Raw genomic sequence first — 18,122 nt, 5'->3', positions numbered from 1 at the left:
TGCTATCACTCTGGCCCCCACAAAATTTTTTTAAAAAAGAGGAAAACCAAAACATAACAGGAGGTAGGTCTGGAAGAAGAAACTCGCTGACCTGACACTGCCCTGTGCCCTCTCTCCTGGCTGCACACACCCATCTGTCTGTGCACACCCATCTATCGCCCCTGCAGGGCTGAGGCCTGATCCCATAGGTCTGTCCAGGACATGCTGTGAAGACTAACCCCCACCCCCAATGCAGATAACTGCAGTGCAACATCTGTTCCCTACAGTAAGTGCTGATGTGGGGACTTGGGGTCCAGCCTGAACGGGCAGGGCAGAGGGAGTAGAAGGGGCCCAGATAGAGGGGCTTGGGCAGGCAGAGGTTGCCCACTATAGTGGGTGCCACATTGTTCCATGGGGCAGAGTTGGGCATGCATATCCCTAATGTGTCCTGGGAGACATCACGTGATGGGCAGTCTCAATGCCTGTCACTTTCACCAGTAAGACTTTGTCACCACTCAGAAAGGGATCGAGCTCCCTGCTTCAGCCTAACTCGTCACCTGGGCCACTCCTTCTCCTTCTTCACCATGCCTTTTTGGGGCATCCCTATGGATGGGTTTCTCGAGCACCCCCACCTGGTCCCCAAGATTGGCGAGATCTCTGGCCTTGTCCTGAGTCTCCGAGAGCCTGAGCATGGGACGTTGTGTGTCCCTCGGGATGGGGCTCAGAGGAGCCTATGTGAAGCCCGTCAGTCTTGAGCATGCCATAGGGTCCTCCAAGACCTAAAGTGGCCTCATTTACTCCCAAACAATGAGGGTCCCTGAACTATTAGGTCGTGAGCACTGGGCCTTCAAGCCCTGAGGCTCCCAGCCTCCCTGGGTTGGACCCCTATTTAAAAAGTTATAGCTCACGGGCCAAAACCATAGCACAGCAGGGAGGGTGTTTGTCTTGTACACAGTCAATCCGATTCAATCTCCAGTATCCTCTAGGGCAGGGGTCCTCCAACTTTTTCAACAGGGGGCCAGTTCACTGTCCCTCAGACCATTGGAGGGCCTGACTCTAGTAAAAACAAAACTTATGAACAAATTCTTTTTTTTTTTTGGTCTTTGGGCCACACCCGGCGGTGCTCAGGGGTTACTCCTGGCTGTCTGCTCAGAAATAGCTCCTAGCAGGCACGGGGGACCCTATGGGACACCAGGATTCGAACCAACCACCTTTGGTTCTGGATCGGCTGCTTGCAAGGCAAACGTGTTGTGCTATCTCTCCGGGCCCATGAACAAATTCTTATGCACACTGCATATATCTTATTTTGCAATGAAGAAACAAAACAGATACAAATATAATATGTGGCCCGCAGGCCATAGTTTGAGGACCACTGCTCGGGTCTCCTGAGCAGCTCTAGGAATGATTCCTGAGCACAGAGCCAGGAATAATCCCTGAGCACTACCAGGTGTGGCCCCAAAACAACACAAATATATAAACAAAAAAAATTACAGGGGCTGGAGTGGTGGTGCAAGCAGTAAAGCATGTGTCTTGCTGCACTAGCCTAGGATGGACCATGGTTCAATCCCCAGGCATCCCATATGGTCCCCCAAGCCAGGAGCAATCTCTGAGCACATAGTTAGGAGCAACCCTGAGCATCCCAGGTGTGACACAAAAGCAAAACAGCAACAACAAAAAATTACAGCCCAGGACTATCCTTGCACACAGCCAACCTGAGTTTGATCCCTACCACCACATAGGTTTTCTCTGAGCACAGAGCTAGGACCATGAATACCCCAAGTGTGGCCCCAAAACACAAAAGAAATGATGACTCCGAGGTTGACATTGTGGGGTCACACAACAGGCTGGTCCTTCCCTGTGAGCTGTCAGGGTACGGGGGAGGAGAAGGAAAATTGTTGAGTGGCATTGGGCAGTTCCTTGGCACTAGTAGAGCCTAGGGGATACCAGTGGAGGAATCTGAGGCTCTAATGGGGTCAGGGTGGTGAGGCCCGACAAGCAAAGAGGGTGGATAGAATGAAGGACATGGCGGCACTCGTGACTCCGTACCCTGCTCCTGCCCCTCAGATTTCACCCACCCTGGTCAGCAGGTCCAACACGAGTGGAACCTCTGACGCTGGAAACTGAGGGAGAAAAGCAGGCTGGGGAAGTGGGGAGAGGAAATGACTGAATTTAGCCACCCTGGGTCACGTAGCATGAGGGCAGAGAAGGGGGGCCCAGGGGGGATGTGAAAGGGTAGGAGTATGGGAAGATTTGGAGGGTGGGTCAGGGGTCAGCTAGGCCTGTGCAGGAGTGTCCAAAGTGGGCAGTGGGCTTCAGGCTGTCCAAGAAGTGGGTGTCCGGGGCTTGGGAAATCAGATAGTTGTCACACATGGCTCTGTTCATCACTTCCACATGGTTTCCAGAAAGGATATTTTTTGGGGGGGCCACATCCGGTGACACTCAGGGGTTACTCCTGGCTATGCGCTTAGAAATGGCCCCTGGCTTGGGGCCGGAGAGATAGCATGAAGGTAGGGCATTTGCCTTGCATGCTGCAGGATGATGGTTCAGATCCCGGCATCCCATATGGTCTCCCGAGCCTGCCAGGAGTGATTCCTGAGCGTAGAGCCAGGAGTAACTCCTGAGTGCTGCTGGTGTGACCCAAAAAACAAACAAAAAAAATCGCCTCTGGCTTGGGGGTCATATGGAACGCCAGGGATTGAACCCAGGTCTGTCCTGTATCAGCCACATGCAAGGCAAACACCCTACCACTGCACTATTGCTCCGCGCCCCCTCCCCCGAAAGAATATTTTTGAGGAGTTGTCACATCCAATGGTACTCAGGGGTTCCTTCTTTTTTTGTGTGGTCACACCCAGTGGCACTGTGCTCAGAAATCATTCCTGGCAGGCTCAGGAGACCATATGGGATGCCAGGAATTGAAGCACCATCTGTCCTGGGTTGGCCGTGTGGAAGTCAAATGCCCTACCACTTTGCTATCTCTCTGGCTCCCAGAGGTTCCTTCTAGTTCTGCATTCAGGAATCACTCCTGGCAGATTTAGGGGACTTTGGGATGCTAGGGATCAAACCCAGGTCAGCCACGTGGAAGGCAAACAGCCCTCTGCTATACTGTCTCTCTCGCCTCACCAGAGAGGACTTTATCTCCTGCTACCACAGAGCCTGCAGATGAGGGGCCGACAGTTGGCACCTCCTTCTTCTTTGTCCCTACCCCTCCCCATGAACTCTTTTTCCTCTGTGAAAGGAGGAAAGTGTTGACAGTGGCAGTTTCGAGAGCCTGAGAAAGCGGAACCGGGCAGAGCTGGCAACAGACCTTCTCACCCGTCCAGTCTGGGTTCAGCTCCCAGTTTCCTGCCTTGCTGCCTCAACCTCACAGCTGGTGACCTCACTCTGGCCTGGTCACTGGTAACCCCAAATCCTCTAGCTTTTGTTTTAGTTTTTGGGCTATACCCAGCAGTGCCCTCCCTGCTGTACTATTACTAGGGCCCCCAGTACAAGGTGGGTTTTTTGGTTTGTTTTATTTTGGTGGGGTTTTTGTTCTTTTTTTTTCTTCTTCTTCCTTTTTTTTTTTTTTTTTTTTTTGTTTTGGGGCCAAACCTGACAGCACTCGGGTTACTCCTGACTCTATGCTCAGAAATTACACCTGGCAGTGCTCGGAAGACTGAATGGGATGCCGGGGCTTGAACCTTGGTTGGCTGCTTGCAAGGCAAACACCCTCCCGCTGTATTATTGCTTCAGTCCCAGTACATTGGTTTTTTTTTTTTTTTTTTTGGTTTTTGGGCCACACCCCGTGATGCTCAGGGGTTACTCCTGGCTATGCGCTCAGAAGTTGCTCCTGGCTTCTTGGGGGACCATATGGGAGCCGGGGGATCGAACCGCGGTCCGTCCTAGGCTAGCGCAGGCAAGGCAGGCACCTTACCTCCAGCGCCACCTCCCGGCCCCTACATTGGTTTTTAATATTAATGTAATTCTTGTGGTTGAGCACAACCAGCGGTGCTCAAGGGCCTATACAAGAGTTTTTTTTTTAACTTTATTTATTGATTGATTGATCAATTGATTGGTTTTTGGACCACACCCAGTGGTGCTCAGGGGTTACTCCTGGCTCTGCACTCAGAAATTGCCCCTGGCAGGCTGGAGGACGATATGCGGTGCCTGAATTGAACTAGGTCCGCTTGCAAGGCAAATACCCTGCCTCTGTGCTATTTCTCTGGCCCTCAGTGTTTTTTTGTTTTGGTTTGGTTTTTGGGCCACACCCGGCCGTGCTCAGGGGTCACTCCTGGCTGTCTGCTCAGAAATAGCTCCTGGCAGGCACGGGGGACCATATGGGACACCGGGAATCGAACCAACCACCTTTGGTCCTGGATCAGCTGCTTGCAAGGCAAACACCGCTGTGCTATCTCTCCGGGCCCCGATTTTTTTTTTCTTTTGCGATTCTTTTTTGTGTGTGATTATTTTAAGGATCATACCCAGTAGTGCTCAAGAGCTTACTCCTATTCCTGTGGTCTGGGATCTCTCCTGGCAGTGCTCGGGGGGGAATCTTTGGGGTGCTAAGATGGAACCCGAGTCAGTCATGTATAAGACAAGGACCCTCCCTGCTGGACCATGGCTGCCCCCTCCCAGTGTGTGTGTGTGAGCTGACTCGGGGTTCTTAGCGGGGGTGGCCAAGGCTCCAGGATTCCTGTCCCTTCGCTCCTGCCCCCATCAGCATCCCCTACCCCCCCACTTTCTTGTAGCTGCCTCCTGCCCACCATGGCCTCCAGTGACAAGAACGGCGACAGCATGTCTGTGCCAGGCAGCCGCCTACAGAGCCGGAAGCCCCCAAACTTGTCCATCATCATCCCTCCAACCGACACCCTGGCCCCCAGCGAGCAGACCAGCACCCTGCTGCAGGTGGGGGTCCAGGCCAGCACGGGCAGCGGGTGGCCATATCTCCAACCCTGGGGGCTCTGGGGGTGCGGGGTCGGAACGTGGGGCATGCCCTACAGTGGCTGGGTGCAGTGCGAGGTCAGGGCTCCCAAAAGGGCTCATTGAATGTGTATGGAACCGGGGGTGGGTCTGGGGGGCACTGGACACTGGGGACAGTGTTTCTGCCTCCCACTCACCCAGGACTCTGGAACATTCGGCTGCAGGGAGGTTAGGAGTAGGTCAGGCTCGACACCTGCTTAGAAGCCGCCTCAGGGCCCTGCACGGGGTCCTGGGCAGGGGTCCAGACCCACCTTACCCTACCCCTTACCCCACCCCTCGCCCCGCAGAAGCCAAGGAATCCTGCCTACCTGAAGAGCGTCAGTCTGCAGGAGCATCGGCTATGGCGTGGTGGCAGCCAGGAGAAGGGACCCGGCCTACGGCGCCAGGCCTCGCTGTCCCAGAGCATCCGCAAGTGAGCTGCACCCTGACCTGGCACCCCCCATCCCGGACACCCCCTCATATACACATACACATATGCACGCACCATCCACCCAGCATCCTTGTCCTGTACTCCTGCACCCCCATCCCACCGCCCTCTAGTGGCCGTGCGCAGGAGCAGGTGGGGCCCTGACTCCTCTGTCTTGGGGGGGGGGGGATCCCCAGGTGCTGAGAGCTCTGAAAAATCAGCACAGACTTGGGGGATTCAGGGTCCCTCTTAGAGGCACCCCAAGGCCAGCTCCACCTCTTCTGGCTGGTATGGGGGGGGCCCAGCCTGGGATGGCCAAGCTGCTCACATCCCGCTCCTCAACACAGGGGCACAGCACAGTGGTTCGGGGTGAGCGGAGACTGGGAGGCCAAGCGGCAGCACTGGCGGCGCCGCAGCCTGCACCACTGCAGCGTGCGCTACGGGCGCCTCAAGGCCTCCTGCCAGCGCGACCTGGAGCTGCCCAGCCAGGAAGCACCGTCCTTCCAGGGCACCGAGTCGCCCAGGCCCTGCAAGATGCCCAAGGTGGGTGCATGGGGTGCTGATGGGCAGCAGGCGAGTCCCTCTCTGTGCTCTCTCTTTGACCAACCGACCCACCCAAATTCACCTGCTCACCAAAGCCGCCCTTCCTCCCTGTTCTTCCAGATCGTGGACCCGCTGGCCCGGGGCCGGGCCTTCCGCCACCCAGACGAAGTGGACCGGCCGCATGGGCCGCACCCGCCGCTCACACCTGGGGTGCTGTCCCTCACCTCCTTCTCCAGCATCCGCTCTGGCTACTCTCACCTGCCCCGCCGCAAGAGGGTGTCTGTGGCTCACATGGGCCTACAGGCTGCAGCCGCACTTCTCAAGGTGAGGCCAGACAGTCGGGCCAGGGACCCACAGGGACCCCAGCAAGCTCAGGGAGTGGAGATAGGGGCTGTTCCTGGAAACTGGGCAAAACAGCTGTGAGTAAGCAGGCACAGAAATCATGGAGATGCTCCCTGCCCAGGGAAGTGCACTGTGGGTCACTTCTGGGGATCCATGCATGGGCTTGGAGAAGAGCAGGTTTCTGGGGAGACTACCTGCAGAGGCCAGGTGAGAGAAGGAAGCAGCATTTCAGCAGGAGACAGTTGGGCAAGGCCCCAAGTATGGGGATGAGCCATTTGGGGGCACCGTAGCAGTGTTATACGGTGGGGGCAACAATGGCGATAAGGTAGGAGAGGAAGACAAAATGCCATGGGCAAGGCCAAGGGGCCAGGCAGTGATAGATGGGCCCTGCTTGGGAATGTAGGCGCAAGGAGAGAGTGGGGGCTACCCGCTCCCCACACAGCCCCAGCAGAAGAGCCCAGCCATGTCTAGGACAGGAGCTAACAACCAAATTCCTAGCCACCTGAGCGTGCAAACCAGGCCCTGCCTCGTGGGTTTGAGAGGTCCCGCTGTCCGGGTTTGAGGGGTGGTAGGGTGCCTGATGTTATTGTCCTTCCCACAGGGTCGTTCAGTGCTGGAGGCTACTGGCCAGCGGTGCACGGCGGTCAAGCGCAGCTTTGCCTACCCCAGCTTCCTCGAGGAGGATGTGGTGGACGGCGCCGACACCTTCGACTCCTCCTTTTTCAGTAAGGCAAGTGCCTGCTGCAACTGTGACAGGGTGCACCATGTCCAGCAGCCTGGGTCAACAGGGGACAGACAGATGGATGAATGGACAGTCAAACCATTGCATCTCTGGGGTGGGTTGCACTGTCTTCTGCAGCTCAGTCAGCAGGGTATGGATGGCCCAATGGCCCTTATATCCCTGGCCCCCAAGTCAAGCTGCTGGAGGCGCTCAGGCTGTCCCCTTTCTGTGCCCACAGGAAGAAATGGGCTCCATGCCTGATGATGTGTTCGAGTCCCCCCCACTCTCAGCCAGCTACTTCCGTGCCATCCCACGCTCGGCTTCCCCAGTGTCCCTCGACGGCGTGCAGGTACCCCTGTGAGTTCTGGGGAGCACCATCGGGCCTCGGGGAGAGCGCATGGCTGCTCCCCAAGCACAGGTGTGTGTGTGGGGGGGGATTCTGGCTGAGAGCCCAGTTCATCGCTGTCCCCCTCGGCCCCACACCCACACCCCAGGAATGAGTGCAGCCGAGTCCCGGCCGCCCGCCGTGGCCAGCGGCTGACATCCAAGGTCAAGTACTTCGCCTTCAACCGCAAGCGGCGGCACTACGGGCTAGGTGTGGTGGGTGGCTGGCTCAACCGTACCTACCGCCGGAGCATCAGCAGCACTGTGCAGCGACAGCTGGAGAGCTTCGACACCCACCGGTGAGTGGGGTGCTCCAGACATTGGGCCTTTGCTTATCCCTGCATGCACCACCCCTCCTATGCATGCTTGCAGGCACGCAGGCCCCTTCCCAACCACTCATGCACACAGACAAAGACAGGTTCCCTTGTCCCATCTAAGCATGTGCACGCAGACCTGACCCCACTAAACGCTTGGCACTGAGAAGAATCTTCTTTGGCCCCTTTCTTTTACCCAGTTCTGCGAGTCTGGAGTCGTAACTCGATATCTAGATGGAGGGGGACACCACAGAATTGAGACTCTGGGCCAGCTGAGGGCCCCTTCAGCCTAGGGACTGGAAAAGGTGGGAGGGGGATGAGAGGAGGCCATGGGGCAGCCAGTAGGAAGCAGCCGGGCTGGTCCAGGAGAATGCTGGGCCAAGCCTGCTAAGCAGCCTCCTTCACCTACAGGCCCTACTTCACCTACTGGTTGACCTCCGTGCACATCATCATCACGCTGCTGGTGATCTGCACCTACGGGGTGGCACCTGTCGGCTTTGCCCAGCATGTCACCTCCCAACTGGTGAGGCCACTGGGGTAGGGACTCCCCACATCCCCTCCCTCGCCAGGTGCTGGGTGCCAAGTGGGTGGAGGATGGTGGAGCCCTGTCATAGCAACAGCTGGGACCGAGGGGGAGGCCCAGCTTTCCCCACAGCTGCTTCCTGGGGTCTAGATCAGGACAAGGAACCTCACCCCCACTTCCTGTCTCTGCCCCAGGTGCTCAGGAACAAAGGTGTGTATGAGAGCGTGAAATACATCCAGCAGGAGAACTTCTGGATTGGTCCCAGCTCGGTGAGTACAAAGCTCCCGGACCAGGGACCAGGAGGGAAGGATGTCCCCCAGGCAGCCGACTCTGGGCCTGAGAGCGCCTCCCACCATGCTCTGCAGATCGACCTCATCCACCTGGGAGCCAAGTTCTCGCCCTGCATCCGGAAGGACCTGCAGATCGAGCAGCTGGTGAAGCGTGAGCAGGAGCAGGAACGGGAGTCGGGCTGCTGTGTGCAGAACGACCACTCTGGCTGCATCCAGACTCTACGGCAGGACTGCTCGGTGCCTTGACCTGCCCTAAGCCGACACCACAATAAGCCACACCCCTTGCCTGTCCTGCCCCTAAGCCACGCCCCCTATTTCTGCCACTTCCTAAAGCCACGCCCATCCATCATTGGCTGTACCCTCCTACTTGATCACTAAGCCACGCCCATTCTCCATTGGCCATGCCCTTTACATTCAAGCCATGCCTTCTCCCCCATTCTAAAGCCATACCCCTACTTCCACCACACCCCTAAGCCCCATACTAGCCTATTGCTGCCATTCCCCTCGAGCCACACCTACCCACCACCATCAGCCATGTCCTCTCCCCACTCTCCTGCCACACCCCAACCCAGCCTGGCATTCACCCCAAAATCTGGCTCCCTGATTGGTTAGTGTATGGGAAAGAAACTTGGGTTCGCCTATCCCTGTTAGTGACCTGTGTAGTTTTGACTAGTCCTCCTGGCCCTGCAGGAGACTTTGGCCACTTTTGTCAAGTGGCAGGAGGACACTGGGCCCCCCATGGACAAGTCGGACGGAGACCAGAGGCGGACCTCGGGGGCCGTGTGTCAACAGGACCCCAGGTGGGCACGACTGGGGCCATGTTGCGGGTGGGGGAGCAGGTGGGAGGTGCAGTGCGCCCCAGCTGTCCCCTCTGACCCTCTCTCAGAACTTGCGAGGAGCCAGCTTCCAGCGGGGCCCACATCTGGCCCGATGACATCACCAAGTGGCCGGTGAGTGTCTGAGGATTTCAGTGAGAGAGAGTGTCTGAGGGTGTTGAGGTGAGTGTGGGAGTGAGCATGTCGGGGTGAGTGTATCTGTTTTGGGGCATGTTTGGGTGAATGTTTTGGGGTGTTTTGAAGAGTGAGCAGGGATGAGCATGCTTGTTCCAGCATTTATTGGGGTGTGTCGTGGTATGTGAGTGTGTGTATTATTCTGGCTTGGGGGGAATGTGTGGAGTGAGTGTATGGGGCATATGGAGTCTACAGAGTCACAGTCCCCCTTACCCCCCTCCCCAGATCTGCACAGAGCAGGCCCGCAGCAACCGCTCGGGCTTGCTGCACATGGACTGCCAGATCCGCGGCCGCCCTTGCTGCATCGGCACCAAAGGCAGGTGAGCCCCGAGTTCCTCTTCCACCCGCCTCCCCACTGGGGTTCCCCCATGAGGTGATCCGGACAGAGAAGGGCAACTTCCCAGGACCAAGCTCTGGGTTCGGGGTCCTGATGCGCCCCCTGTCTGCCACCCGTAGCTGTGAGATCACCACGCGAGAGTACTGCGAATTCATGCACGGCTACTTCCACGAGGAGGCCACGCTCTGCTCCCAGGTGAGGCGGTAGGCCCAGCACCCCCACCCACCCGCTCAGCAATGCCCGACTGGGGGGCCCTGACTGTGTGTGTATTAACCCCCACCAGGTTCACTGCTTGGACAAAGTGTGCGGACTTCTGCCTTTCCTCAACCCTGAGGTCCCCGACCAGTTCTACCGCCTCTGGCTGTCTCTGTTCCTTCATGCGGGGTAAGAGCCCTGCCAGCACCCTCTGACACATCCCCAGTGGGCTGGGAAGTGTGGGTTGAGATAAAAGGGCCGCCACCTTGTCTCTGCCAGCGTGGTGCACTGCCTGGTGTCCGTGATCTTCCAAATGACCATCCTGAGGGATCTGGAAAAGCTGGCCGGCTGGCACCGCATCTCCATCATCTTCGTGCTCAGCGGCATCACAGGCAACCTGGCCAGCGCCATCTTCCTCCCATACCGGGCAGAGGTAGGGCTGGGCATGGCCCTCCGGGATGGCCTGCAGGGAGGTTGGTTCATTGCCGGGGGTCAGGAGCTCCTGAGACTGGCTCACATGTTGCCTTGAGGGAGACTTTTCCCCACCCTACCCCATGCCTCATCCCTGACCCCAGAACTCCCAGGGCCTTGGGAACCCTCCTGGCAATACTGAGCCAACAGGGCCAGACCCTTTAGTGCTTTGGCTCAGCAGGATTGGATTTTATTTTTTTTGTCTTGGGCCACACCCAGCAAGGTTCAGGGCTTACTCCTGGCTTTGCACTCAGGGATCACACTTGGCGGAGCTCAGGAGACCACAGGGGAGGCCACTAGGCTCAGCTGTGTGCAAGGCAAACATTCTCCTCACTGTACTGTCACTCTAGCCAATGGACGTTGTTCTTTATAACCATGTCCAACAACTACAGCTGAGCTATAAGCCAGTCTCAGCCCAGGAGGGCTGAGGCCCTAAATGTCCACATTGGCCTGGAGCTCAGAGGCCAACATCCTGTTTAGTCCCATGGAAGTGGCCGTCTTCATCTGCCCTCTAAACACTGCCAGCTGATGGAGCCCATCTCTTGCCCACTCCCTACTGCCTAGAGTAGGCCATCTGAGGCCCCAAATGTGCAGAAAACTTGCATGAGCAGGAGGGATTCCCGGAGTGGGAGAGAGGGAGGCCCCCCACTTCCCCAGCTCACACATCTGTTCCCTCCTCGCAGGTGGGCCCGGCTGGGTCCCAGTTCGGCCTGCTGGCCTGCCTCTTCGTGGAGCTGTTCCAGAGCTGGCAGCTGCTGGAGCGGCCCTGGAAGGCCTTCCTGAACCTGTCGGCCATCGTGCTCTTCCTCTTCGTCTGTGGCCTGCTGCCCTGGATCGACAACATCGCCCACATCTTTGGCTTCCTCAGCGGCCTGCTGCTCGCCTTTGCCTTCCTGCCCTACATCACCTTCGGCACCAGCGACAAGTACCGCAAGCGTGCCCTCATCCTGGTGTCCCTGCTGGTCTTCGCCGGCCTCTTCGCCTCGCTTGTCATCTGGCTGTACGTCTACCCCATCAACTGGCCCTGGGTCGAGCACCTCACCTGCTTCCCCTTCACCAGCCGCTTCTGCGAAAAGTATGAGCTGGACCAGGAGCTGCACTGACTTGCCTGCCCAGGTGCCCGCCCAGCGCAACACCCCAACCAGCCCCAAAACCTGGCCCATCCCTGTCACACCTTGCCCTGGCTCCACCTGGCAGGCCCCCCCATGTCACTGGCCCCGCCCTCTCAGGACCCACCCTTCATCATTGGCCATGGCTTCTCAGGCCCCGCCCTTTGTTCTTGGCCACGCCCTCCCTGGTCCCACCCCTCGCCATTGGCCATGGCTTCTCAGGCCCCGCCCTTTGTTCTTGGCCACGCCCTCTCAGGGTTTACCCCTAGTTGCTGGTCACGCCCCTCGTGCCCCGCCCTGGTTAGTGGCCATGCCCTCTAAGGCCTTGTCACTGATCCTACCTGTCAAGCCTAGGCTCAGCCCCGAGCCCTAACCATGCCCCCTTAAAGGAACATCTCCCTGGCCAGACAGCCCTAGACCTGGACTTCTGGTCTGTACCAGACACCCCTCCTTGGGGTATCTTCTTCCTCGTCAGGGTACCCTGACTGCTGCTGCTGTATCCCACTGCCATGGGTGGGGAATCGCCCAGCCCAGCCCCCTTCCCAACTCTCTTCCCCTCTGCCCATGGAGTCCTGCATTGGGCACTGTCCTCGTGGAAGAGGCCTGGCCTTGGCAGGGAAGAGCGTTCACCTATGTCTCGTGGACAGGTGCTCCTGCCCGTCCTTTTGGCCACACCCCTACCTCAGCCTCACTCCCACCCCGGGGGTGTGGGAGGCTCATTTTTTTACACATGTTTCTATCACGGCCCCCCCTTTTTTATTTTAATGTAATTTTGTACAGATAATGTTTCAAATGCATTAAAAGACACTTTTTCAGAGCATCTTTGGACCTGAGGGTATACAGACGGATGAAAGCTGGAACTTTATTGCAGGACTTGTGGGAATATGGGGTGATTTCATTGGGGGTACAAACGAGATTAAGGAAAGGGTCTCTTCCGAAGGTGGTGTCTTAGACCACTGGGTTCTCGGGGTACCTGGTGGAACCAAGGATGGGGTGCCCTGGCTGAGATGGGGTGGGCGTCACTCTCCCCTTTCAGAACAAATCCTATCCTCCACACTAGGCCTCACCGCACCACCCTTCACCCCTGCTTGCGTACAGGGCTGCAGCTCAGAGGGGCCTTGGGAACAAACACGTTTTTTGCTGGTGACACCCCAGTTTGCACTGAAGGCAAGACTGAGGGGCGCCAAGTGCTGGGCAGTTTCCACATGGGTGGAAACCGGGTAGGGAGGAAGAGTTGGGAGACAGGAGACGTGGGCACAGCCAAGCAGATGCCCGATGAATGCGTGGCTCCCTGGCTGGCTGTGTCTCCATCCGACGGGCTGGGGCAGGCAGGCTCAGCAGCCGCTGTTCCTGCGCTGAGAGGCCATGGCGCGCAGCGAGCACTGCAGCAGCTCGGTGAAGGCCAGGGCACCAGGGGCGGCGGCACAGGGCCCCACGCGACGGAAGCCGCAGCGCTCGTAGAAGGGCACCAGGCCCGGCTCGCACATGAGCGCCGCGCACCGCACTGCAGGCTGCCCGCCTAGGTGGTGCAGGTAGCGCCAGAGCAGAGCGGGGCCCTTGCCCTGCTGGCGAAAGGTGCGGCGCACGGCGAGCACATGCAGGTGAGCTGTACGGCCCCCAGGACGGTGCATTGTCAGCGACTCCTGGAGGGGGGTCAGAGATGAGGGGCATGGGTGGTCGTCACCTAGTGTCATTAGGACACTGCATGCCCTCCCTAGGGGAGCCCCAATGCCACAGAGGAACCTGTGGGAGACCCCCGTGGACTGTGCACTTTGAGGGGGGCCTCCCAACAGGATCCAGGGGGGCTCACTCCTATCGACTTGTGGCCAACCAGCCAGCAGCAGCTCAGTGCGAGGAGGACCAGAAGATGTGGTGGTGCTCATGCCCCGTCGGTGCTGGGGACCACCTGGACCACAGCTGGGTCAGTGGTGGGGAGTCCAGATAATACCCGGTGCTAAAGCCAGGGCTGGTACCAGGACATGCAAGATGTGACCCCTCGACTCTGCACCATCTCCTCACTGCCCGTGTGCACCACGTTTGACTTTCTGTTGTTTTGTTTCTGATGGTGCTCAGTGGGCTTAGGCATCACTCCTGGTTGGACTCAGGGGACCAAACTTGGGACTCTGGTCAGGTCAGCCGTGCGCAAGGCAAACTCCACACTGCTCCTGTGCCCTGAGAGCGGTTCCCAGGGTCTCTGCCCTCCTGCCTTCTGCAGCGAGAGACACTCGGGCCTGGGCTGCTCTCCAGCCTTGCTAGGTCTCTGGGCACTGGGGCCTCCCTCCCCAAGTGTCGGGCAGCCCCCTCACCTGCGTGAGCCTCTCCCCGTCCCACAGCGAGCCGATGATGAAGGCCACCAGGCGGCCCTCCTGGAACCAGCCCAGGGACAGCTCCGGACACAGGGTCAGGAAGTGGCAGATGGTATCCGGGTCCAGGGGGCAGAGGCCCGAGACGGAGACAAAAGCTGCAGGGGGTGAGGGCACAGGGTGGATCCAAGGGAGCACCATGCCACAAATCCACTGGCCACCACGGGCAGACCCTCCCCTCCCCCAGGAAAGAAGACTTAGGTGGATCCCTGCCGCCCCCTCCATTTTTCATTCTATGCTCACTGAAGGCACTGGGGGCCCAGCAGTGAAGTCAGGGCTGTGACCCCAGTTTTTCCCACCTTCCCGCTCGATCTCGAACACGATGGCGGCATCCTGGAGCGTGAGGCAGCGAAATTCGCTGGCAGGGAGCGTGTGACGCCTCTGGGGGCTCGGGGACCCCACAGCAGTCCCGGGCAGCAGGTGGGGGGTGCCCTGCATCCACATCCTGGCTGCAGAAGCCGTGGAGGGGCCCCCACACCTGTGGGAGGGGAGCAGGCCTAGAGGTCTGAGGCCGACAAGCCCCAGGGCCCCTGAGTATGCCATAAGTATGTGGAACCAGGGATTGAAACCAGGGCCTGGGGCACCTCACTGGCACCTCTGGAGCGGAACCTGGGCTGGCTTCAGGCAGTCTGGGACTGTCAACTTTTCCACTGGACCCCCATCTCCAGTAAACACAAAGGTGCCCGCTGGTTTTCTGGCCACCCAGCCCTGCTGTGAGCACCAGATATCACTGCAGATTGAGTGGGGTTTGCTGCCCGAGGCAGAAGCAAGCATTCAGCAGCTTCCACTGACCATGTCTACCACAGAGAATTCTGTGAGCATTTTCATGTTATTTTTTATTGGGGGTGTTTGGGGCCACATCTGGTGGCGTTCAGGGGTTACTTCTGGCTCTTTACTCAGAAATCACTCCTGGTAGGCTCGGGGACATCATGGGATCCGGGAATCGAACCCAGGTCTGTCCTGGGTCTGCCACATGCAAAGCAAATTCCCTACCACTGTACTATCATTCTGGCCCTTTCCATGGGCATTTTCATGTTCTCTCTTTTTTTTTTAATTATTTTTTTAGTTTTTGGGTCACACCTAGCAGTGCTCTAGGATTGATTACTCCTGGCTATGGGCTCAGAAATCGCTCCTGGCAGGCTTGGGGTATCATATGGTATGCCGGGATTCAAACCACTGTCCTTCTGCATGCAAGGCAAATGCCCTACCTCCATGCTATCTCTCTGGTCCCTCTTTTTCCTTTTTTCTTTCTTTTTTTTTTGGGGGGGGGTCACACCCGGCACACCTGGCAGCGTGCAGGGGTTACTCCAGGCTCTGCACTCAGAAATCCTCCCTGGCAAGCGTGGGGACCATATGGGATGCCAGGATTCGAACCACCATTCATCCTGGGTTAGCTACATGCAAGGCAAATGCCCTACCGCCCCTCATGTTCTTTTTGTTTGGTTTGTAGACCTCACCTGGTGGTGCTCAGGGCTGACTCCTGGCTCTGTCCTCAGGAATCATGCCTGGCAGTGCTCAGGGGACTATATGGGATGCCAAGGATCCAAACAGGTTGGCTGCATGCAAGGCAAGTGCCCTACCTGCTAGACTATCACTTGGTCCCAGATTCATTCTTTTTCTTTTGTTTTTAGGTCATACCCAATAGTGCTCAGGTCTTATTCCTTGCTCTGTGCTCAGGAATCACTCCCGTTGGTGATCAGGGGACTATATGGGGGCTGGGGATCGAACTCAAATTTGTTGTGTGCAAAGCTTGGTTCCATATCCTTATTTATTTTCTTTTTGGATTTTGGGCCACACCAATTAGTGCTCAGGGCTTGTATTCAGGGATCATTCCTGGTAGTGCTCAGAGACCATATGAGGTGCCAGGGATTGAACCTGGTGGACCCATGCAAGGCCAGTGCCCTGCCCAAGGTACCATCCAATTCATCCTATATGCTTGCACTTCTGAGATTCTGCCTCCCACAGTTGGGCTCTGTCCCTCTGAGCTGCCTCTCTGGGTCAGGTGATTTTTGGGGGGCGGTCAGGTGATTTCTAATCAACCCGGAGGTATGGGGCACTTTCAGCAAGTGGGAGCCAGATGGGGGTGGCTGGGCTCCCTCAGGCAGCCGGAACTCTGCCAGGAGAAACAGCTGCTAAGTCACAATGACTCAGAGGGCACTTCCGGTGGCTCCAAATCCCCTTGGCTTGGCCCACATCCTGACGTGAAGAGTAGGTATGGGCCCCTGGTTTACATCACGTCATCACTGACCATACATACCCTGTGCCCTGTTTTGTCTTCCCTGGGACCCCAGCAATGCCAGGGATCAAACCCCAGAGTTCATGCATGCAAGTACTTCATACTTGGAGCACTTTACACCTCTAGTTTGCAGGTTTTAGGGGGGTACCTCCTACTTTAAAAGCCCCCAGAGTGGGTCCAGAGAGATAGCACAGCGGTAGGGCATTTGCCTTGCAAGCAGCTCACTCAGGAGACACCCGATTCAATTCCTGGCATCCATATGGTTCCCCCAGCCTACCAGGGGTGAATTCTGAGTGCAGAGCTAGGAGTGACCCCTGAGTGCTACTGAGTGTGGCCCAAAAATCAATAAATAAATAAATAAATAAAGTTAAAAAATAAAGGGGAGAGCAATAGCACAACAGTAGGGTGTTTGCCTTGCACCCAGCCGATTCAGGGATCCAAGACAGAAGGTGGTTCAAATCCCGGTGTCCCATATATATGGTCCCCCAAGACAGGAGCAATTTCTTTTTTGTTTTGTTTTGTTTTGTTTTTGGGTCACACCTGGCAGCGCTCAGGGGTTACTCCTGGCTCTATGCTCAGAAATTGAAGACAGGAGCAATTTCTGAGCGCATAGCCAGAAGTAACCTGAGCATCACCAGGTGTGTCCCAAAAACTAAAATAAATAAGATAAAATAAAATAAAGCCCCCAGAGGGTTGGGAGAAATAGTACAGTGGGGTGGGCACTTGCTTTGCATGCATTGGACCTGGATTTGACCCCAGCACCACAAATGGTCCCCCAGGCATCACCAGGAATGATCCCTGAGTGCAGAGCCAAGAGGAGTAAGCCTTGAGCACAGCTGTGTATGACCCAAAAACCAAACCTAAAATCAGCCCCTAGAGGTCCAGAGTAATGGTCCAACAGACAAAACACTGACTTTGCTCTCTGCCAATCAGTTCAAACCTGGCACTAAATAGGCTCTCTTTTTTTGTTTGTTTGTTTGTTTGTTTTTGGGCCACACCCGGCGGTGCTCAGGGGTTACACCTGGCTGTCTGCTCAGAAATAGCTCCTGGCAGGCACGGGGGACCCTATGGGACACCGGGATTTGAACCAACCACCTTAGGTCCTGGATCGGTTGCTTGCAAGGCAAACGCCACTGTGCTATCTCTCCGGGCCCTAAATAGGCTCTCTTGAGCAGCACCAGGAGTGACCCTAAGCACTACTGGTGCGATCCCCAAGCAAATAAATAGCCCCCCATCTTGCTCCCCTTTAATCTTATTTTGGTTTTTGAACCATACCCAGCGGTGCTCAAGAATCACTCCTGGTAGGCTCAGGACCATATAGGATACCGGGCATAGAACCTGGGTCAGCCACATGCAAGGCAAATGCCCTCCCTGCTCTGCTATTACTTCAGTCCCCACTTTTTGCTTCTCCACACCTCTCTTCCCCAAACCCTGATGATGCACCAGGGTCCCCCCCTCAGGACTTACCAGGACAGGAGGGAAGAGAACCCCACAATATCTGCCATGGTGCTGGTCACCCCAGGACCTTGCAGGACTGTAGGAAGCAGGAGGATGGCAGATTCTGATCCACAGTGCTATGTGCGTCACTGGGCACATGATTGACCCGAGTTCTAATCCCCTGCCTGCCTCCGAGGCCCAGGGCAGATGCCCCTGCTGGTCAGGGCTGAAGCGGGGCACCCTGGGCAAGGAGGGGATTACATGGCCGGGCTGGGCTGGGGCTTGGAATGGACTAGGTCTGCCCCCTCCAAATGCTCCTGCTGAATCACACCCCATGACCCTCTTTCATAGCAGATTAATGTATAGATCCACACAGTCCTGCCCGCTGAGGACCAGCCCATATGATGGAAGGTTCCAGAATGTGGTTCCAGGAAGTCACTGATGCCAGAGAGACAGACAGCAACTGGGTCTCCACGGAGCACGTGTGAGATCTTCGAAGCTCTCTT

General features: G+C 57.0%; 2 protein-coding genes across 2 annotated transcripts; one reads left to right on the top strand and one right to left on the bottom strand.

Moving 5' to 3' along the window:
* Positions 1-229: 229 nt before the first annotated feature.
* On the top strand, positions 230-11,682 carry RHBDF2 (rhomboid 5 homolog 2). The gene is made up of 18 exons (XM_049771024.1): positions 230-265; positions 4,704-4,860; positions 5,223-5,347; positions 5,689-5,884; positions 6,005-6,208; positions 6,828-6,956; positions 7,186-7,304; positions 7,442-7,630; positions 8,057-8,168; positions 8,363-8,437; positions 8,534-8,695; positions 9,149-9,258; positions 9,345-9,408; positions 9,694-9,788; positions 9,925-10,000; positions 10,089-10,189; positions 10,280-10,433; positions 11,155-11,682. Exons 2-18 carry the CDS (start codon positions 4,720-4,722, stop codon positions 11,572-11,574), a joined length of 2,472 nt encoding a protein of 823 aa, XP_049626981.1. The 5' UTR covers positions 230-265; positions 4,704-4,719; the 3' UTR covers positions 11,575-11,682.
* Positions 11,683-12,914: 1,232 nt separating this feature from the next.
* AANAT (aralkylamine N-acetyltransferase) lies at positions 12,915-17,684 on the bottom strand. The gene is made up of 5 exons (XM_049768572.1): positions 17,647-17,684; positions 14,533-14,673; positions 14,243-14,421; positions 13,887-14,041; positions 12,915-13,223 (listed from the first exon to the last, which is right to left on the bottom strand). Exons 1-5 carry the CDS (start codon positions 17,682-17,684, stop codon positions 12,915-12,917), a joined length of 822 nt encoding a protein of 273 aa, XP_049624529.1.
* Between the last annotated feature and the right edge of the window lie 438 nt (positions 17,685-18,122).

This window comes from Suncus etruscus, chromosome 1, assembly GCF_024139225.1.
Source record: "Suncus etruscus isolate mSunEtr1 chromosome 1, mSunEtr1.pri.cur, whole genome shotgun sequence".
Taxonomy (NCBI): Eukaryota; Metazoa; Chordata; class Mammalia; order Eulipotyphla; family Soricidae; genus Suncus; species Suncus etruscus.
Note: the sequence above shows the minus strand (reverse complement) of the source record. Positions and strands in the feature narration are given on the sequence as shown.

Bases quoted from the DNA above. Each gene is read 5' to 3' on its own strand.
- RHBDF2 (XM_049771024.1), top strand. From the start codon at position 4,720: ATGGCCTCCAGTGACAAGAACGGCGACAGCATGTCTGTGCCAGGCAGC. The intron at 9,409-9,693 runs GTGAGTGTCTGA...CCCCCTCCCCAG, and splicing joins ATGACATCACCAAGTGGCCG to ATCTGCACAGAGCAGGCCCG. The intron at 9,789-9,924 runs GTGAGCCCCGAG...TGCCACCCGTAG, and splicing joins TGCATCGGCACCAAAGGCAG to CTGTGAGATCACCACGCGAG.
- AANAT (XM_049768572.1), bottom strand. From the start codon at position 17,684: ATGGCAGATATTGTGGGGTTCTCTTCCCTCCTGTCCTG. The intron at 14,674-17,646 runs GTAAGTCCTGAG...CTCAATCTGCAG, and splicing joins TTCTCTTCCCTCCTGTCCTG to TGATATCTGGTGCTCACAGC. The intron at 14,042-14,242 runs GTGGGAAAAACT...CACCCCCTGCAG, and splicing joins GTTCGAGATCGAGCGGGAAG to CTTTTGTCTCCGTCTCGGGC.